Source organism: Natrix helvetica (genome assembly GCF_964273705.1).
Source record: "Natrix helvetica genome assembly, chromosome: 11".
Classification (NCBI taxonomy): domain Eukaryota; kingdom Metazoa; phylum Chordata; class Lepidosauria; order Squamata; family Natricidae; genus Natrix; species Natrix helvetica.
Genome location: NC_138562.1, coordinates 21,943,147 through 21,964,834, shown reverse-complemented (window position 1 = coordinate 21,964,834; position 21,688 = coordinate 21,943,147). Strand labels below are relative to the sequence as shown.

General features: G+C 46.2%; 1 protein-coding gene across 6 annotated transcripts in view; it reads left to right on the top strand.

Moving 5' to 3' along the window:
• NRK (Nik related kinase) overlaps window positions 1-21,688 on the top strand; it is a 93,274-nt gene that overhangs the window by 57,548 nt on the left and 14,038 nt on the right. For 5 of the 6 annotated variants that reach the window (XM_081963763.1, XM_081963761.1, XM_081963764.1 and 2 more), the window contains 10 exons: window positions 767-891; window positions 3,546-3,648; window positions 6,632-6,793; window positions 7,790-7,922; window positions 8,304-8,462; window positions 10,333-10,476; window positions 11,402-11,536; window positions 13,493-13,593; window positions 14,879-15,028; window positions 20,352-20,511. In XM_081963763.1, coding sequence (XP_081819889.1) covers window positions 767-891; window positions 3,546-3,648; window positions 6,632-6,793; window positions 7,790-7,922; window positions 8,304-8,462; window positions 10,333-10,476; window positions 11,402-11,536; window positions 13,493-13,593; window positions 14,879-15,028; window positions 20,352-20,511 — 1,372 coding nt within the window. The remainder of the gene's footprint in view (window positions 1-766; window positions 892-3,545; window positions 3,649-6,631; window positions 6,794-7,789; window positions 7,923-8,303; window positions 8,463-10,332; window positions 10,477-11,401; window positions 11,537-13,492; window positions 13,594-14,878; window positions 15,029-20,351; window positions 20,512-21,688) is intronic. The other variant, XM_081963762.1, reaches the window with a different exon arrangement.

Below are 21,688 nucleotides of genomic sequence, written 5' to 3'. Positions count from 1 at the left end.
TAAAACTGGGCCTTCCCCAGGCAGGGCTGTGGTTGTTGTCAAATAGTTATTGTATTTTTATTGATGGTGACCTGCATTCCAATCTATTTGGAGAGGATCTTTTATCCTTGAAGGTCAAGATGGAAATAATTGCAATAAATCATGATCAAAGGAGAGGATAGGAGAGACAGAAGGAGGGTAAAAGTAAAGACTCCTTTGAGGTTAGCTCAACTCCTAATCCTTTCATGGTCAGGCCAAACAACTTGTTCTGGCCAACGTTGCAATATTTTAGTGTGTGTGTGTCTCTGTGTGTGTGTGTGTTTTCCAGGATAACTCTGGAACGCCTCAAGCAATTTCAACCAAACTTGGTACACAGATGACTTACTCTCTGGAGACAAATACTGTGGGGGGGAAGACACCCCTAACACCCCTCGGGATGTGTGTTCTGTTAAGATACAGCCTGTTGTGCCTTAAAATGGCTTCCACCATACTGCCGCAAAACGGCTTGTACTGTGCAGCGCAGTGGAGTTGCCATGGTAACGGCTTCACAGTACTCCACAAGGGGGCTCCCTCTGGTCAGGGGGAAAATCCAACATTAGAAATTACATTAGAAGTTTGGTCTGGACATTTTCCCTCTAAATAAATACCTGGGCAACAACAGGTTATCGGCTAGTATATAAATATTCATAATAAAAGTATGTATTTAAAGGTGGCTTAGATCAAGAGCTCCGTTGTGTCAAGGCCTTGTACGTGCTGAAGCTACAAACCACATTCTTCTCATTCTTAGAGCCCAGCTTTGTGGAACAAGGAGAAAGTTGGCAGCCATCTGCTCCGGAAGTCTCTAGAATATTCCTCCTCCAGCGACGAAATGTGTAGCAGCGACGAGGATGCTGAGGATGAGGGACACATAAGGTTGGCTCTCCCACTTCAGCCTCCGACCACAAATGACTAACTTCAAAGTTAATAGAATGCGAATAGCTTAATTTGTATTAAATTAAGGAGGTTTTTAAGAAGAGTCTAGACCAGTGGGGATGTAAAAAGTTTTGCCACCAGTTCTCTGGGTGTGGCTTAGGTGGGGGGGGGGACGTTTCATGTGACTGGGTGAGCGTGGCCAATTTTTAAAATTTTTTAAAGCATTTCTACTACCTATTTGCCCAAAACAACAGGGAAAAATGCTTTAAACTGGGGCGGGGGGGAGCTTCTGCTGATTGCGCAAATCAGCTGTGAGCCGTGCAATCATCGGAAGCTTCCCCCCCGCTTTTTAAAGCATTTTATTCCTGCCATTTCGAGCGAATAGACAGGGAAAAAATGCTTTAAAAAGCAGGGGGAAAAAGTAGGTCCGTGCAGCTCACAGCTGAGCCTTGCGATCCTCGGAGGGTTTTTTTTAGTACCGGTTCGCAGAACCAATGACAATTGTCCCTACCAGTTTGTGCGAACCGGTGTGAACCGGTGTAGCATTTCACTCCTGGTCTAGACCAGTGGTTGCCAATGTGGGGGCCATGCCCCACAGGGGGGGAAATCTGATTTTCAATGGGGGCCATTTGAACCTTGTTTAAACCAAATTAATGGCCTTTTAGGCTTCCTCCGCGTGAGTAGAGTTAACTTTTTGAGTAAAGTAAGAATTATATGTCACCGGGGGGGGGAGGGGGCATCAGGATTTAAAAGGTGCTTAGGTGGGCATGGCCAAAAAAAGATTGGGGGCCCTGGCCTAGCCAGTCACTTGTCTGAAATGGAATACGATCTCCTGCTTGAGCAAGGGGCTGGACTAGAAGACCTCCAAGGTCCCTTCAGTCCATTCCATTCTATTTTTTGTTGGCCTCCCCGACAGTTTTCATCTGTTAAAAAAACGGGACACTTATCCCTTAAAATCCCAACGTGGAAATGTCAGCAAACGCGAGAACGATGTTTTGCTGTGTGCGTTTTATTCTTTCTGAATGCCTGCATAATTAAACACCAAAACATTCAAATAACTTTGGTTCAAGGAAAAGGTGATGATGATCATGATCCAAGAGAGGGTCACGTGTCCCTTGCACCCCACCGCCAATCGTATCGCAGACCTGGAGAGCAGATTTCACACATACGCCAGATGGCATCGGTCAAAGATTAGATGCGATGAATATTACACCTTTTAATTCCGAGTGGAGGTCCCTGAATTTCGAGCTGCACGGATTTTTGATGCATCTTTCAACGGTTGGGTTTCCCTACAATGGGCCCAGCTGTCAGTGCTGACCCTTCCTTTTTTTAAGTGCTGCCTCCGCGCTGAATGCCGATGAATGCGCTCTTTTAAAGGTGCTCGCCCAAGCATTTGCGAGCTGCCAATTTGCCCGTGGCTTGGAGGAGGGGCTGCCCCGCGTGATGAGAAAGAGGTAGGGCAACAAAGCATGCCAGGCTTCTGGGAGAAAAGCTTGATGCCAGCAGAAGGTGTGGGGAGATGAAAGGAGGGAAGACACACACTTAGCTTAGAAAACTTCCAGTACAGATAACTCTTGACTTACAATATAGTTCGTTGAGTGACCATTCGGAGTTACAACAGCACTGAAACAAAGTGACTTAGGATTGGTTTTCGCACTTACGACCGTTGTACAAACATGGAACAAACATGGAAATGTCTGTAGAGGTTCTCGGGGATCCAGGTCACAGTTGTCCCAAAGATGCTTTTTCTGGAGGCAACTTGGACTTTCTTGTTTTTTCTTTGAAGACATTTCGCTTCTCATCCCAGAAGCTTCTTCAGCTCTGACTGGATTGCTGGGGAATGGAAGGATTGATACTCCTTGCAGATAGCTGGTCATTTGCATCCTTTTCAGAGGGTCGTTGAGGCTACTTGGAGGCTTATCTGTGTCCTCAGGGTCACCTGAGTGGTGCAAATGGTTCTTGTAGTCTGCAAATTTTTCCATTCCTACTCCCACCCCATTCCAAGGGTGTCCATCCCAAATTGTATAGCTAAAGGTCTGTAGAGATTCTCAATCATCCTGGTCATGGTTGTCCCAAAGAGGCTTTTTCAGGAGGCAACTGGACTTTTTTTGTTTTTTTCTTTTGAAGACATTTCGCTTCTCATCCAAGAACTAACCTTTTAGCTATACAGTTTGGGGTGAAGGCCCTTGGAATGGAGTGGGAGGAGGAATGGATTTCCAGAAGAAAAATTGCAAACTGCAGGAACCATTTGCACCACTCAGGTGACCCTGAGGACACAGAGAAGCCTCCAAGTGACCTCAACGACCCTCTAAAAAGGATGCAAATGACCATCTGTCTGCAAGAAGTATCAATCCTTCCATTCCCCACCATCCAGTCAGAGCTGAAGAAGCTTCTTGGATGAGAAGTGAAACGTCTTCAAAGAAAAAAAACAGAAAATCCTGTTGCCTCCTGAAAAAATAGAACTTTTGGGACATTAATGGGTTTGGTTCTTGGATGCTGCTGTTTTTATTTTTAATGTATCTGTGTGTGTGTCTGTCTGTGTGTCTGTCTGTCTGTCTATCTTTGTGTGTGTCCTTTGGCGTCCTTCTTGGAGGGTCTTAGAAATGTGTTTGTTTTCCTCTCCTTCTCCTGCGCTAATTGGAATTTGTTACTAGGCAACCGCTGGGCAATGGAGTGACCAGCTTCTCTAGGGCAGGAGTTGCTGATGATGGGATCAAAGGGAACTCTCCCCGCCTTCTCCCTGCGGAGGATCTCCAGGTAAGGCTTTGCAAGGGTTGCCAGAGAAATCCGCCGGATGGGTCCAAAATAATAATAATAAGAAGAATGGAAAAGCCCCGTTCACTTCTGCCCAGTACGTAACTTAGCTACACACACACACACACACACACACACACACACACACACTTTTTTTTTCTTTTTAATCGTCTGCTGACACTGTGGTTGTAAAAATTACCCTATGTTGTGAAATTCCCTTTCTTGGTCTTTGAGAAAGACTAGACAATCGGACAGGACAGAATAAGGAAAGACCAGAATAAAGATAGGGTGGAATGGAATAGAATAGAATCTTTATTGAGAATAGACTAGAAATAGAAGAAATAGAAATAGAATAGGAATAGGAATAGGATAAAAGAAGTTTATTGGCCAGTAAGAGAAGGTAATAAAACAGATGAGAAGGATAAAAGTAATACAGTCATAACTTTTTCCAATGCCATCCTAACTTCAAACGGTCACTAAATGAATATTGTAAATTGAGAACTACCTGTAGTTCCTTTTTGAAAGTTACGGGAAGATACAGAAAGGAAAAGAGGCCTTTTAAAAAAGGACATGCATATCTATCCCATTTCTGTTAAATTCAGTTCCCTCGGGATTCACGCTTTGCACAAGTGCACTAAATCTCCATGTTAGCCAGATCTGATCCTTTGTTTTACGGGAATTAGAATAATCAGATTAAAAGCAAGGGAATTATGAAAGGTTATGAAGTCGGCGTAAATGCTTGGGAGATCAGGGCTTCATTTAAACTGTTTTTCGCCCGTTGAAAACCTCCCCAAATTTTTAAAGGAAAAACTCATGTGAACTTTGCTGCTGTACTTGACTTACCACCAAAAATAGGCCGCTGGTAGGCCAGGTAATAATTGTTCAGCGAGTTGCCTCCCATTTTACAAAGTTTTTTTGCACTTTTTAAACAGATCACATAATTGAGACACAAATCTTAGCGATTTAAAGACTGTGGAAATTCACTTAATTATCATCTTCTTTTAACGACCCCATAATCCCTTGGAGTCTGGGCAACTGAATGGAGCTGGGTGTTTACTGGCCGGATGCCCTTCCTGTTGCCAATGCAGAGTTATATTCAGCAGATATATTCTCCTCATGACCTGAGAGAGAAATATCTGCCTCTACCTAGAATCGAACTCACAGCCTCCTGATTGTCAGGCAAGAGCTCCACCACTCGGCCACCCCACCACCAGCAATTCACTTAATGACTGATCAGAAATGGGGCAAAACTCACTTAAGGACTGTCTCGCCTAGCGACAGACCTTTTGACCTCAATTGTGGCCGTAAGTTGATGTCTACCTGGGCTTCCTGCTCTTCGCCATGTTTCCATATTTTCCCAGTGAGTGATTCGGCTTTTAAAAACTTTGGGTCACCTCTGGATTCATGGTTGACCTGCTTGCATCTGCCAAGCTTCATACCAGTCAGCAAAGTCCTTGGCGGACAGTTTTCCGCTTCTAAGCCAGCAATAAACCACCTTTTTTTTGAGTCCTGGCTTCAGATTTGCTTGGAGAGGAAGAGGCAGCATCCCATTGTCTGCAGCCTTCCTGGAATTGCCAGACTTTCAAATCCAGAGGTTTTGCAGGATTATGAAGCTGAAGGGATTCAAACCACAGTCCCGCCTGGAGCCAGCTTGATTGTGGGTTAAGTCTGCAAGCCTCCTTCGATTTGAAACAGCCCCGTTCTAATAAAAGGCAATGTTTGCAGGCAAATATATTCTTTACCCATTCCAGTGGAAATAAAAGCTGAATTCCTAAATTCGCTTCTCCTGTCATTCAAGGCGGCCCATCAATACAACCTGGTTTATTTCTACTGCAAGAGAAATCCACAATGGACTTTTTTTTTATTTCATTGACAAAGATTTTGTGAAGAATAAGTGGGTTGTAGCTTTGCTGCTTTCTCAAAATTTGGCAAGGAAGACTTTCTCTTTAGAATCATAGAATCCTAGAGCTGGAAGAGACCTTGGAGGTCTTCTAATCCCCCTGCCCCCCCCCCCCCTGGCCGCCGCCGAAGGCAGGAGACTGCATATCATCCCGGCCAAATGGTTGCCCAATATTTTCTTCAAGACCTCCAGCGATGGAGCACTGATAACTCCAGGAACCAAGCTGTTCCATTGATTAATTGTACTCACTGTCAGGAAAAAGGAAAAAGTAGTAGTAGTAGTAGTAGTAGTAGTAGTAGTAGTAGTAGTAGTAGACGTAGTAGTAGTAGTAGTTTGTACTTTCGTACAGCTCATTTCAGAGTTTAAGGCAGGGCTTTAAAAAATTCGTAATGACACATGAATCCATTACTCAACTGCAACAGGGACATTTAAATATGGACTTTCTGATAAGTGGTAAAAAGAACTTATTTGTAAGTGATTTTGGGTGGTGAAGGAAAAAGTTTGGGAAGTCCTTCCTTAAGGTCATTCTGGAAAAATCTTGCTCCACTCAGCCCCCATCCTAACATCTGGAAGGAAGGAAGGAAGGAAGGAAGGAAGGAAGGAAGGAAGGAAGGAAGGAAGGAAGGAAAGAAGGAAGGAAGGATTTTCAGTTGCAGATGCGAACAAGGGAGTCATGCTATCAATGAGACACAGAAGTCTCCCCGTTGTAATGCTCTTTTCCTGACCTACTAGGGTTTCTTGGTCTCTTGGCCTCAGGCAACTGAGACGATAGATAGGCTGGTGGACAGTGTGGAAGGTGGACATCTGAGAACCCCACAGACCATGCCCAGGGTCCTTTAAAGCCCATGTCGTCCAACAGTATCTCATTTTCATCACCATATTATTGTATTCCATCCCCCTGACCCACACAGAGTGTTGAATTTCCTTCCATAATCTGATCTCCATTAGCCTTGAGGTAGGACAGAGATTTGGGGAAGTTTCTCTAAGGGCTGCTACAAATAGGAAGAAAGAAAGGTGGAGAATGGAGGGGTGTGGAACACTTCCCTAACCCTGGTTGCAACTTAGGAATGTTGTTCTTTGGGGCAGGATGATGCTGCAGGAAAACATGGCTGTGGCGCTCGTGAAGAACTCTGGAACATGAACAACCAAAATTACCTGTTGCCCGACCTCCTCCAACAGAGTCAGCTTTCGGCAAACCCAATGAAAACTTCTGCTCAAGAACTTCAGAACAATCTTCCTGCTAACCAGGTCAAAGCTCTGAAACCAGTAACAAATGTTAAACTTAAAAGCAGGGGTTGGATTCAGCCGGTTTGCCCCAGTTCAGGTGAAGCGGATGTTAATTTTGCATTCATCATGCCAGGTAAAGTGCAGGGCCTACCTGGAGGCTCTGGGAGGGCAGAAAAAAAAGAGGCCTCCGGAGCCCAGGGTGGCCGTTCTCACCCTCCTGGGGGCTCAGGGAAAGCCTCCGGAGCCTGGGGAGGGTGAAAAAGGCCCCCTCCTCCACCGCTGTGGTGCAGGAGGCTGAGTAGGCCACACCCACCATGGCCACACCCAACCAGCAACCAAGCAGAGAACAGGTTGCTAACATTTTTGAATCCCACCGCTGCTTAAAAGTCTGGATTTTTTTTTAAAAAAAGGGAAATGATGAACTTCTTATTCTGGTGACCCCCACATCTTGTGTGTATGGAGAGAAGTAGAAGGGACGCGAGTGTCCAATTGTTTAATAGTTGCATAGCTCTGCAAAAATGCAAGTCAAGATGGCCCCCGAGAAGTGATGCCTCTGGGTTCCCATTGATGAGAGAGTCCATCCACGGGGAGCTGAAGGAGCTATTTGGCTTTGGATAGGCCAGGTCTACTTCCTGCTCCTTCCCCTAGGAGTCTATTATCCACATCCACTTTTTGTATTCAAAGATGGAGTAGAAAGTGATGGGGGTAGATCTCTTCTATCCTGCTCCTAAGTAGAATATCCCCTCGTGATCTTTGCTCGTGGTCCTGTCTCTTTCTCACATCATCCCGTTGGGTTTTGAGGGACCTTGGCTGGATTGACTGCAGTTGCTGAGTTCTCTCCTACCAGCAAAAGCAGCAGTTCCATTTCAGGAATCAAACGCAAAGTACGTGAGATCTCACCGGGTTGACTTATCCCGTCATCCTACCCTGCCGTCAGCTGCAGCTCTTGGAGCCTTGCAATGAACAATTGGAGATATATATATATCCTTAATTTCCTTTTGATTCTTATTTCTACAGCAGGCACTGAACGCTGACAGCACCTCTTCCAAAAACAGTTCTTCTTCCACATCTTCTTTTACATCCTTCATTGATCCTAGACTTCTCCAAATCTCGCCTCCTACCAGTCCGACTGGACCAAACTGTGGTTCGTGTGAGTATAGACACGGCCATCCTTGCCTCTTTTACCACGTGGGTGGAACCAGAGGTGGCATCCAGCAGGTCCTGACCAGTTCTGGAGAACCGGCAAATACCCCCCCTGACTGGCTCCACCCCCATCTATTCTCTGCCTCCCGAGTCCCAGCTGATGGGGAGGGAATGGGGATTTTGCAGTGGCCTTCCCCTGGAGCCCTCCGGAGCCTGGGGAGGGGGAAAAAACACCTCCACCCCGGCCATGGCACAGGAGGCCGAGTGGGCCACACCCACCATGGCCACGGCCACCCAGCACCTGGGCAGAGAACCTGTTGCTAACGTTTCTGAATCCCACCGCTGCCCAACAGCTACGATCCTGACTCTCCTCTGCTTTTCCTCCCAGCGTCCAATGTGAAAATGGATCCTCCCAGCCGGCAAAGTACAAGAAAAGGTTCTGTGGTCAACGTCAACCCTACAAATATCCGGCCGCAGAGTGACAGCCCCGAAATCCGCAAATATAAAAAGAAGTTCAATTCTGAGATCTTGTGTTCTGCCCTGTGGGGTGAGTAGGCAGAGACAGGTGACAGCCAACGGGGTCCTTCCTCTGCCCTTTCGGTTGATGTGGTAGGACTTTTGAATGCAGAGCTCAAATGTGCTCCCTGCTGGCTCATGTCTGCTCAACCTGGTTTGGTTTTGTCTTCGTACGCTGAGTTACCCATGGTTTGATTGTGGATGGATCCAGGCATTGTGCTCCACTCAACAAACTATGGCTAAGCCATGGCTTAGTATAGTATCTGGATACAGTCATTGAATGCTAGGGTGATCAAAGAGATGGGTATTCAGTCAAGGAACCATTCTTGAGCATAAAGAGCAGGTGGGAAGATATTGCACTAGGAAACTGATTTGTTTATTTATATCTTTATTAAATCTTTCTAGAGTCTCAGTAAGATGTTGCTCTATAGAGTCTCTCTGTCATACACACACAGCAGGCTAACACGTCCGGCACAGAGACGAATAGTTCCCTGCCACATCTATTGATGTCCGCCCCCTGCCTTTGATTCCCAGAGCTAGGGTGGGGCTTCGCTAGTAGCGGTGGCTCTTCCGTCTGAAGGACCGGCTCATAGATTTCCACTGCTCTCCTCTCCTCTGCCTTATGCACATCCACGCATCAGGCACTGGACCCAGCTGTTGCTCCTCTTCCTCATCAGCCACCTCCAGACCTCGGGGCTGTTGACTCTCCATCTGAGGGCTGACGGATGGCCCAGGCTCTGCCTCTTTTTTCTCTCTCTCTCTCTCTGCCAGCTCCATTCCCTCTTCCCCCCTCGGAGCTCTCAGGTTGCCTTGATGCTGACCCTGACTCCCACGCCTCCCCCTCCCCCTCTGATTTGGCTGCTGGAGGGGCTGGCGCCCGACAAGCCACAACAAACCTGGTCCCCTCTCCATCTGGTGGAGTCATTGGGAGTGGTGAAGGAGGTTTGGCATCTTCGCCCAAGGCCTCCATTGAGATACATCTGCTTCCCTCAGTTTTGGAATGTACCGAGGGTGTCCGCTGATGGGCCCCTACCTCAAAGTCCAAAATACCAAAAGCAGGACTCCACTCTCGGTCGTTTCAGCCTAGGTCCTTGCGGTTCTCCAGCGGCTTCCATTTTTCATCTTTCTGACATCAAGCCACAGGCTTCACAAAGCCAGCACAATATTTTGCTCATGGCTTTCTGCTTCAACTTAAGTCTTAAATGAGAAACAAAATAAATGAATGAAAATGCCAGGAAAAAAATTATCCCAGGGAAATGTAAATTTACAGTTTACAGCTCTCTGGGTTTCGTTTGATGTATGTTTGGAAGAGGCCAAGTTTTTAAATTAAGAACAGGGGAGCATAGCAAAGCTGGTAATGATATGTGTGCTGAGGTGGAGAACACTATCTTCCTATCAGCCTCTTGCTTGGAGCTTCCTTGGCCTCCCCAGCTCACCCCACGATACACAATTCTCCCATTTTTTTCATTCTTTCCATCACAGCTTTCCTTATCAACCCTATCAACAGGGCCCAACCTAATGAAAACCTAATTTCCCTCAGATGTCTGTTTGAATAAGTGGAACAGCTGCCTCCAGAAGTTGTGAATGCTCCAACACTGGAGGGTTTTAAGAAGAGATTGAACAACCCTTTGTCTGAAAAGGCTTAGGGTTTCCTGCCAGAGCAGGGGGGTTGGACTAGAAGGCCTCCAAGGTCCCTTCCAATTCTGTTCATCTGCAACCCATCCGCATTTTCTTTGGTCCAAAAATTTGCTGGCGGATAGAAATCTGTTCTTGGATTTTCCAGGCGATTTGCTTTGACCCAAACCATGGTTGAAACAAAACGGGATTTCCTAGAGTGAGCTGACCCAGCTATTCCAAAGATCCGTTTGTCAGTCCATGCTATGTTCTTTGCATGTCAACAGGGGTGAATTTACTGGTTGGATCTGAAAACGGATTGTGGCTTCTGGACCGGAGTGGACAAGGTCGAGTTTACTCCTTGATTAGCAGGAGACGCTTTCAACAGATGGACGTGTTGGAGGGACTGAACGTGCTGATTACAATCTCAGGTTTGTTTGCTGTCTAAAAACCTCTGGGCCAACATTCAATACCAAGCAACGAGAGAGCGGGAGGATTCGACTATACCCTGGACTTTAAAGTGTCAGCTCTCGCCAAACCTTATAAACAGGGGTGAAATGCTCTGAAGTCTGCTACCCATTCGCTTCATGTGTGCATGCGCACCAAACGCTTGCTTTGCACCAGGTTAAGAAGCCTTTTCTGAGTCTGCAAAGGTAAGTAGAACAGCGGGGGGGGGGGCAGGGGGACGACAGTTGTGCCATGCAGTTTATCAGGAAAGCTGGACTTCCTGCTTTCTAGCGAATATAAATTACGTGGCACAGTTGATTGTTGCACAGCTGATCGTCTGAACTAACCTGTTTGCCTGAACCAGTAGTAAACAAATGCTATAAAAGAGAGAGAGAAAAAGTTGTCAGCTTTGCAACAATCAGCTGTGTTTTCTAGCATTTTTTTACTACTAGCTGTTCCCTTCGCCTGGCAGCTCTGCACCTGCGCACACTGGGAACAGGCTCCAGCTGTTCTTCTGCCTCACTGATGTCTGACTCTGAAGGCAGCTGATAACTGGCATACGGCCATGGCCCCCTCTCTGCCTCCGACACAGAGCCCTCATTAGAGCCTTCCCCAGACTCCAGGACTGGCCCAGGTTCCTCCCCAACCGCCTCACTGTCTGAGTCTGCCGCCAGCTCCACTGGTGGGCCACAACACCATCATTGGAGATTTTCAAGAAAAGATTGAATAGCCATTTGTCCAGGATGGTATAAGGACTCCTGCCTTGAGCAGAGGGACTAGAAGACCTCCAAGATCCCTTCCAGCCCTATCATTCTAGGGTCCAGCTTAGCACAACTATGTCAGTGATGTAACTGTCTGCAGAAGTAAATTGTCCTCCTCTCTTTTTTGCTTCTGTTGCAACCCATGCAGGCAAAAAGAATAAGCTACGGGTATATTATCTCTCTTGGCTACGAAACAAGATATTACGGAATGATCCCGATGTGGAGAAACGACAAGGCTGGGTCTCAGTGGGCGACCTCGAAGGCTGTGTACACTACAAAGTTGGTGAGGGTCTTCTTTTTCCTGGAAGGGCACTGGACTCCGTTAAAATAAGGCTCAGGCAAAATGAGGTCATTCTAGATAGGCAGGTAGGTAGGTAGATATCCATCAGTATCTATCTATCTCTATCTATCTATCTATCTATCTATCTATCTATCTATCTATCTATCATCTATCTATCTATCTATCTATCTATCTATCTATCTATCTATCTATCTATCTCTTTATATCTATGTGTTGTCTCTCTGCCTGCCTGTCTGTCTGTCTGTCTGTCTGTCTATCATCCATCTCTCCCTCTTATCTATCGATCTATCAAATCCACATAGATATATAGATATCTATTATTCAAGACAAGGTTAAATACAAAATACAACCCTCCCTCAAAAAAAAAAAAGAGTCTGTAAGAAAAAGGGGGAAAAAAGGATACAAAGCAATCAAAACATTAAAACGGGGCATCGAAATAAAACCCACCACAAATACCCATAATATGCCCTCTAGTCAATACTGATTAGTACCTTATTCCAACATTAGTTCCCACCCCTTGCAAAACAGGGGGTCATTCTTTCAAGGGCGTCATTCTTTGGATGCACAGGTGAAGACCCCCAAATATCAGGTGAGATACAACTCCCCAGGGTTGGACCTCTGTTCTAAAAAAATCAAGATTGTAGTCCTGGAGACAACTCCATGTCAGGCACCCATCCCAGGTCTTTCCATCTCTCAGTACTTAAACACACTTCCCCATCTCTTTATTTCTCCAACAAGGGATGGTGACATCAAGGAGGGAATAACTTTCTGGTCCCCTTCCCATCATTATCCAGATGATACAGTGCACCACAGGGCTCTTGAAAGATCGGAGAGCTGATCATCCAGTCAGCTTCCATCTCTCCAAAGCTGCTCCACATCCCATAACTCGATCTCCCCATTTTTCATGGGGTTCCAAGATGGGTTGAACCAACTCCTGTCCTCTTCAGACGGCACCCCTGGAGATTATGGGGAGTGAAATCCAGCGCACCTGGTGGGCATCCAGTTGGAAGACCCTTGAGGGTCAAATTCATGAAGTTCAGGTCAAACACGGCTGACCAGTCTGATGTCCCTTTGAAGGATTAGACCAGGGGTGTCAAACTCAATCAGGCTTGTTTGACCTGGGAGGGCTGGGGTGGGCGTGGCCAGGATGGGCGTGGCCAGCTTGATGTCACTCATGTCCAGGTTGCAGGTGGTGGCCCAAGCGTCGGAGCTCCCTTTTCACTGGCAGAGGCACCGTGGGCCGGTCCTTTGCTATTTTCGGGGGGAGGGGGCACTGGCCAGACATAAGCATCCCACGGCCCGAATCCGTCCGCTGGGCCTTGAATTTGACACCCCTGGTTTTCACTATTACGGGCACATGAGATGCGGCAAAAAAAATAAAAAATACCCAGAAGCAATTTCACGACAGAAACACATGACAGAAACCAATCTGTTTATTTATTGGCACAATCTAGATTTGGAGGTTAATGCGACCCTTGTTTGTGCAACGCAGGATCCCAGAATATATCTCACAACTATGTACAGTGTGCTGAGACAAGTTATTTGCACACAATCTGTAGAATGAGAAGGGGGCTGTTGAGATAATATCCTACCAAGATTTATATTCTCATGGATGCTCTGTTTTTAACATAAGTCATGGCATAATGATTCTGCTGGGGTTTGATTACTTTCAGTTCATTTTAGCTTTGAATTATTCCCGAATGAATATGCAAATGAGGAACTGTAGTAGATCCAGAAGCGAGAATCCCGGGATAAACCGAGCAAGGTCTTGGCGTGACCCTCAACTCTCTACGGCATCGTAGATCAAATCCCATTGCATTCACAGTAGATCAAAATCCTGTTACATTTGGCTACACGCTCTGGGTGTTTAAACAGTGATTTAGACGCTCTCTCGATCTTTATGCCTAGCCAATTAAAAAAGAAATGATTGCCTTCTAGTGAAATACGAGAGGATCAAATTTCTGGTGATTGCCGTGAAGAATTCGGTTGAAGTCTACGCTTGGGCTCCCAAGCCATATCACAAATTTATGGCTTTTAAGGTAAGCGGCAGAACTCAAATCGATCCAATTAGTGCCTTTTCTGTTGAGGGTCCTGGAAATATTTGGCTTGAAGAATTGAAGGGAAAAGATTTTCAACCGATTGCATTTCATCGGATTTGTAGGGGTTGCGGGTGGAGGGCAGTTGTGAGAGGGAAGTGGCACGAACCTGTTGTAAATCTGTTTTATGGCTCAGGGATGGCTAACCTTTTTCTCCTTGTGTGCCGAAATTGGCATGTGCTCTCCTCACTCCACGCATGCGTGTAACCACCTCCGCTCGAGGGCTGAGGTGGGTTCTGGAGAACCGATGGCAGAAATTTTGAGCAGTTCAGAGAACCGGCAAATGCCACCTCTGGCTGGCCCCAAAGTGCGGTGGGACTATGGGGATTTTGCAGTATCCCTCCCCTGCCACGCCCACCAAGCTAGAGAACCGGTAGTAAAAAATAATGAATCTCACCACTGCCCCACACCCCGTTTTCGGCCTAGCAGGCCTCCTTGCAGCCTCCTGGGACCAAAAATGGGCTACGGGGGAGCAGGAGGGGGCACCACCAGCCATGCATGCATGACCCACCCACCCACACGCACGTACCCCCCACACACACATGCATGCCCCTGTCTCCCACATGCGCGGCAGAGACCCAAAAACCAGCTGGCCACTGGGAGGCATGCACACATGCGCAGTGGAACTGAGCTGGGTGACGGCTCGCGTGCCCACAGGTTCTCCATCACAGCTTTATCCAAGCTCTTCACTCATTGGCTTTTCATGTGGGAGAAGAGCAGGCAGAGACGGGGGAGACGGAGTTAAATGTGCCATCAGCTTAGAATCCTGACTTTGCCACAAATGCCGAGGTTCCGTTGACCCTTAACTGGCCCCAATCTAATGCTGACCTTTAGTTGGGTAGATTCTTCTGTGTAGGCTATGTGTTGGAACGGTGCTGAGCCTTGGTGGCTGACGTTTCTCCCTGTACCTGGCTTTCTAGTTATGTCAGCTCCGTTCCCATTGTGTCCGCTTCATAAGAAAGTTGGAAGGCGCATAGGCCGGGAGTTTGAGTCCCTTGGAGCGGTGCCAAGATCAGCAAGATGGCAGCTGCGGGGTCACCATCCGTGCCCCAGCCCTTTTGTATGGGGATCAATGCCGCACGGGCAATGCCACGCCCATCATCTGGCACATTTGAGTCCCTTGGTTGGACATAGATGGTCGTGGGAATCTGCTCAGACCCGAGTTCATACTTGCGTGTCATCGGTATCCCAATCGCCAAGGCAAAAGTGTTGATCTGTCTTTCTGCAGTCTTTCGCCTCGCTTCCTCAAAGGCCACTCTTGGTCGATTTGACTGTGGAGAACGGGCAGCGGCTGAAAGTTATCTACGGGTCGGCTGTAGGATTTCACGCCATTGACGTGGACTCTGGCTCTGTGTATGACCTCTACTTGCCGACACATGTAAGTATCTCCCTTTGAGACCTTTTCAAAGATCACCAGATCTGCCTCAACTTTCCAGGCCATGAAATTTAGACGTAGACCAGGGAGTCTCACCTTTTTGTCCTTGCGTGCAACAGCGTGCGCATGCAGGCCCACACCCATAATGGGTGCCCCCACACGCATGCGCACGTGACCCCCCCATACGCTCCCATACGCATGCGCACGGGACCCCTCCCCGCACCTTGGTTTGGGCCTAGCAGGCTGCCCTGAAGCCTCCAGAAACCAAAAACGGAGCACGGAGGGCACAGCCCTCACGCATGCATGCACATCTCTCGCATTCGCAGCAGAGACCCAAAAATCTGCTGGCCAGCGGGAGGCACTCGCACATGCCCATGAAACTGAGCTGGGGTGACAGCTCCCATGCCCACAGAGCGGGCTCCGTGTGCCACCTGTAGCAAGCATGCCGCATGTTCCCCATCACGGATGTAGACTCTACTAAATGGTGGTGCAGCACTTTATCTGTGAACTATCCAGCTTGATTGGTTGATGATGATGATGATGATGATGATGATGATGATGATGATGATGATGAGCAGTGCCGCAGTAGTTAGAGTGCAGTACTGCAGACTATTTCTGCTGACTGCCTACAATTTGGCAGTTTGAATCTCACCAGGCTCAAGGTAGACTCAGCCTTCCATCCTTCCGAGGTGGGTCGAATGAGGAGCCCGATTGTGGAGGGCAAGAGGCTGGCTCTGTACACCCCTTAGAGAGGGCTGTAAAAGCAGTGTAAAGCGGTATATAAGTCTAAGTGCTTTGGCTATCCTTCCTTCCTTCCTTCCTTCCTTCCTTCCTTCCTTCCTTCCTTCCTTCCTTCCATTAGAACGCAGTATTGCATAATAACTCTGCCCATTACCAGCAGTTTGATCCTGACCGACTCAAGGTTGACTCAGCCTTCCGTCCTTCCGAGGTGGGTCAAATGAGGACCCCAATTGTTGGGGGTAAGAGGCTGACTCTGCAAACCGCTTAGAGAGGGCTGGAAAGCACTGGGAAGTGGTATATAAGTCTAAGGGCTGTTGCTATGGCTATTGCTATTACGTAGGACAATTTCCCCCACTCATGTATCCTCCTGATGTGGGCTTCAATTCCCAGGGATCTTGGCGTTTGCGGGGACATCAACACATCTGAAGGGCATCAGATTGAGATTGGTTGATTTTTGAATGTTTCTCCTGACCTCTTTGGAAAGAGAACCGTTGGGCTCAATTGTGCTTGCACCGCATAGTACCAGGTTCATTTCAAGCCCTTCCCTTAAGCCCACACAAAATAAGTTGGTTTTAGGACAGGAGGCGAAGATAAAAGAGGCCAACGGATGTCCTAAATAAAAAGTCCACCAGCCAATGAAAAGGGGATAATGTTTCTAAAGGAAAGATGGGTGTCGCAGGCAAACTCCCCATCCAATTATCTGCACGAAGAGCAATCTTTCCCCATCGGTTGCCCTCAATAGGGGGTCTCCCCTAGGAGACACCTGGCTCCAGTTGCTGCTCCCTTGTCACTGTTAAGATGGAACGCACTAAAAATACACACCTTCCCTCAAGAGGGTAGAAATTGAAGAACGATGACTGTCCTCCTCCTCCTCCTCCTCCTCCTGAGCTGTAGCTGTCAAGATTGGAGAAGTGAATAATTGTCTTCTGAAATTCTCCATTTGGAGCCGGCAACTTTGAAAACCAACGGACTGAATTCGTTGACTCTGAACCCGTCTGTGTCTCTCTGTCTCTCTCTCCCTCTCTCTCTCCCTCTCCCTCTCTCTCTCTTTGTCTTTGTCGCTTTCGGCTCCTCTGCTTCGATTGCTCATGCAGCTCAACCCGAGGCAGCATATTAAAATAGCTTTCCGGCTCTGGATCCCTATTTTGGTGTTGCGGATAGTTGCGGCAGTGATCCCAGACTACACGAGTGGGCAAGTACGTCCAGCAACTGGAGTTTCTTGAGCTTTTCCTTATTTTGCAAGATTTGCTTGACGATTAGAGGCATTTTAAGAAACCACATTCCTGTTTGGTTTGGCAGGGCCTCAGATAGAAAGTCCCTACAAAGAGTGGTGAGGACAGCAGAGAAGATTATAGGAAGCTCCCTTCCCGTTATTCAGGATGCTGCTTAGAGTTCAAAGCATTGTTAGAGACCCCGCAACACACCCCTTCCTGGTCTGCTTTTGTTGGTTCCCTCTGGGAGGAGGTTTCAAAGTATTTCTAGCAGGATTGCCAGATTCTGTTGCAGTTTTGTTCCCTGTGCCATCCGTCTGGCACACTCACAAGATTTGTTTCTCTCCCCATGTACGTGTGCACATCCGAACTAGACTGTGTTGTTTCTCTGTGTCCTATAATATATGTGGGTATGTGCATAATTTTTTTGTTAACTTTATGTAGTGTACATTGGAGATGGTGACCCTTTGAGAGCTGCATGCAACGAAATTTCATTTTAATGTATGCCGATTCGTGTACATTTAAAGTGACAATAAAGTTATTCTAAGCCTAAGAATTGCATGAAGGCCTTTAATAGGCCTGAGCACCTTGCAGTCCTGGGCTTGTTCATTGTATATATATATATATTAAAAAACAAAACAAATAGTAGCCATCCATTCCAACTTAATTAGATTTTGAGCAGCTTGCGTCTCTCGTATTGTAGAGGTGGGATGGTCTGCAGAATTAATTTTACCTTCTGGTGTTTTTTTTTTTTATAACAGTGAAGCATTCACTTTATGGATGCTGCTGAAAATCCTCTCTCTCTCTCTCTCTCTCTCTCTCTCTCTCTCTCTCCCTCCCTCTCTCTCTCTCTCTCTCTCTCTCTCTCTTGAGAAGGCTGCTAGGATTTGAGATGTTATATATTCTAAATGGCTTAAAGCGCTCTGAAAATTTTATAGCATGAACTCTGAAAGGTTCCTCTGCATCTGGATGGAAGGTGTGCCAAAGAGGGTTTTGTCTTGGTGTTTTTAAGCACATCTTGTTTCTCCTGCCCTTTTTATCTGTGGGCTTTAACGTGTCTTGTGTATAAGCCTCTAGATGACCTTCAAGCAATGTGTGTATTTATTTAGAGAGAGGGGTTTTTTTTGGGGGGGGGAAGCTGGAACGTAGCTGGAACTCAACCGGGGAACCACTGGGGCTTAGGCTATGTTAAATAGGGATTTTTCTCTCTGCATCAAACCAGATCAGAGGACAATGTGATGTTAGGAGAAAAGAATGGTCATTATCCTGATTTAAATTCCAGCTCTTCTCAAAGGAGCTACTTGCTGTAGGTGAAAGGAGAAGTGCATGTAGGAGGTCAGGTCCCCACAAGGAATCTCCCACCTGGTGAGGTTTTATTTAAAGGAACCTGTGTGGAAGAGGTTTAACCCCAATCTAACAGCCTTCTTCCCAGATGTTGATTTGAAAGATGAAAAGAGGCTGCGGACCCTCCTTAGCATCTGATTTGATCATCTCCCCTAATGTCATTGTCTTCTTCTTCTTCTTCTTCTTCTTCTTCTTCTTCTTCTTCTTCTTCTTCTTCTTCTTCTTCTTCTTCTTCTTCTTCTTCTTCTTCTTCAGAATGGAATAGAATAGAATAACAGAGTTTGAAGGACCTTGCAGGTCTTCTAGTCCAACCCCATGCTTAGCCAGGAAACCCTACACCACTTCAGGCAAATGGTCATTTGTTCAAACATCATCTTCAAAACTTCCACTGTTGTAGCATTCACAACTTCTGGAGGCCAGTTGTTCCACTGACTAATTGTTCTCACTGTCAGGAAATTTCTCCTTAATTCTAGGTTGCTTCTCTCCTTGATTAGCTTCCATCCGTTGCTGCTTCTCCCTGTCTTCCGGTGCTTTGAATAGCTTGACTCCCTCTTCTTTGGGGCAACCCCTGAGATATCGGAAGACTGTTATCATGTCCTCCCTAGTCCTTCTTTTCATTAAACTAGACACACCCAGTTGCTCCTCCTCCTCCTCCTTCTCCCGTATCAATTATTGGACGTTGGCAATCATGTTGGGATAATGTCACTCCCAATTCTCAGATCACTCTGGTGGACATCTCATGGGTGATGCCCTTCTGTCCTTCTAGGGAGGAGCAAGTGCCAATGCTCTCTCTTTGGATAATAATGCCTCTCTCAGACACCATTCTCCCTTGATTCTCCTATCAGATGTATAAAAAAAACCTCCAGACTGAGGCACAATTTTTCTCTTTGTGTCACAAAACTTTCTGCCGTGCAGTCTTGAGTGTTGTTATCAGGGTTGGTTGAGGCAAAAGGTAGAAAAAACAGGCAATTCCAGAGGCACACATCGAAGAGGTAAAAAGTAAGGATGAAGTAAAAATATACGTATAATAAAATTAAGTTGCCTCTCTCTTTCTGTCAAGATTGGGCTTAGGCCTATAACGCTGGAATAAATTATTCTAGTAATGAAAATTGCTTTCCTGGTATTGTTGCACTGTTTACAGATCTGTTGAACTAGAAGTCATGTAGTGTATTTAAAAAAAAACCACCCAATGTATTAATTTCTTGCTTATATCGCTCCCCTCGTATATTGGGAAATAAAATGCCCACAAAACTCTTCAGTATTGCAATTTAGTTGAATCACCTTTCGAACTATCTCATACACCAATTTTGTGATTCTATTTTTCCCCCCACCGCATTTTCAGAAAGAACTGAAGTTTTAGTAGTTTCTGGTGAATTAATGCAAAGTTATAGAACAAAATGCCCCCCCTCCCTCAGCTTCTAAGTTATGTATGCCGTGTTAGGAAATGATTGAGAACCGAACTGAAAAACAAAAACTTTTATCATTAGAATAATCTCGGTCGGCCTCTGTTCTTTTTTATGCAATCTATTGCTTTAGCATTGCTTATTTTTAGACTGTTTTCTATAATTCTGTAATGTTCAAAAGAATTTTTTAACAGGATAATTTCTATGCTAAAGTGCCCTTTACAATCATTTTTACAATGCTATATTGCACGTCCTACTGCATCCAAATTACCCTGGGTTTTTATTTATTTTCACAACATGATACTCACCGAATTCAAAGGCAAATACTGAATAGAAGCTTTGAGACGATCTTTGATATTTAAAGAGGGATAAAAGAAACACCATTTTGTCAGGTAGCAGCTCAAACTTGATATTAAAAAGAAAGAAAGAAATGTCTTTTCCTTTGTATCGGTGCTAAAGATGGAAGAAAGTGCACCGACTTTTTCAAAGGCATAAATCTCTTTCGCTTCTCAGATCTCCAAGCTGGTTGATTTTTAATGCAGTGTCATGATACCTAAATTGATGGACTGTAGTTACTTAAGCTGTAACTTGTTCCGTGATGTAAATCTTCATCCAATGTTATTCCAGATCCAGGGAAATATTCATCCGCATGCTATTATCATTCTCCGGAACACCAGCGGGATGGAACTTCTACTGGCTTATGAAGATGAAGGAGTCTATCTTGACATCTATGGGCACTTCTCCAAAGAAAACATTTTGCAGTGGGGGGAAATACCCACATCAGTAGGTACGTATGAATGGACTGGGAGTCAAAGACCCACAAGAACCAGAACTGCCTGTATGTAGAATACAATAGAAATAGAAATAGGAATGGAACGTAATGGGATGGAATTCTTTATGGGCCAAGTGTGATTGGAGACACAAGGAATTGGTCTTTGGTGCATAAGCTCTCAGTGTACATAAAGAAAAATAGAATACATTCATCAAGAACCATAAGATACAACACTTAGTGATAGTCATGGGTTACTAATAAGCAATCAAATGATACTAGGAAACAAATAAAACAATATAAATTGTAAAGGACTGTGAAGAGGAAGAGAAGGGGAGGAGGAAGAAGAAGAAGTGAAGGGGAGGACAATGACAACTTCATTATTAGAAGGAGTGGGTTTTGCTCTTTGTTTAAGACCAGAAAAGGCCCTCTCCAGCAGCCAACATCCAGATAAGCAGGGATTAAGACCAGACAAACAGTCAAGCAGAAAACAATACCCTAATCACAGAACTAAAGAAGAAGAAAACACACACACCACTGTATATAAATAGGGAGCACACATCCCACTCACTGGCACTGATGCTGTTAGCTAGTTAGGCAATTGAAACGTCTGCAAGAAAACAACCAAGCTCAGAGAGCACCAGGGACCCCGTGGTTCAGCCCTTTTCTTCTCTTGTTACTTCGTAGAGCAAGGCAAGTTAATTCAGGGAAGGGCTGCTGGCGGTTCACAGGCATTCGGGACAGTGGTGAATTTTTTTTTTTTTTACTACCGGTTCTGTGGGCGTGGCTTGGTGGGCGTGGCAGGGGAAGGGTACTGCAAAATCCCCATTCCCTCCCCACTTTGGGGCCAGCCAGAGGTGGCATTGGCCAGTTCTCCAAACTACCTAAAAGTTCCGCTACTGGTTTTCCAGAACTTGCTGGATTTCACCACTGGTTTGGGAGAACCTCTAGCGAAGATTCCTTGCAGTTCGGAGAACCCCCAAATCTCACTCCTGGCTGGTCCCACCCACCTCGCCCGGCCCCTCCCAGGAGTCCCCACACAGTCCGTTTTTGATGCAGGTAAATGCAGGGCACGCATGGAAGCTCGGGGAGGTCGAAAAACGGGCCTACCAGATGTTTAGGAAGGCCGAAATGGGCCTCTGGAGCCTGGGAAGGCCGTTTCCCCCCCCCCCCCCCGAGGGTCAAGGAAAACCTC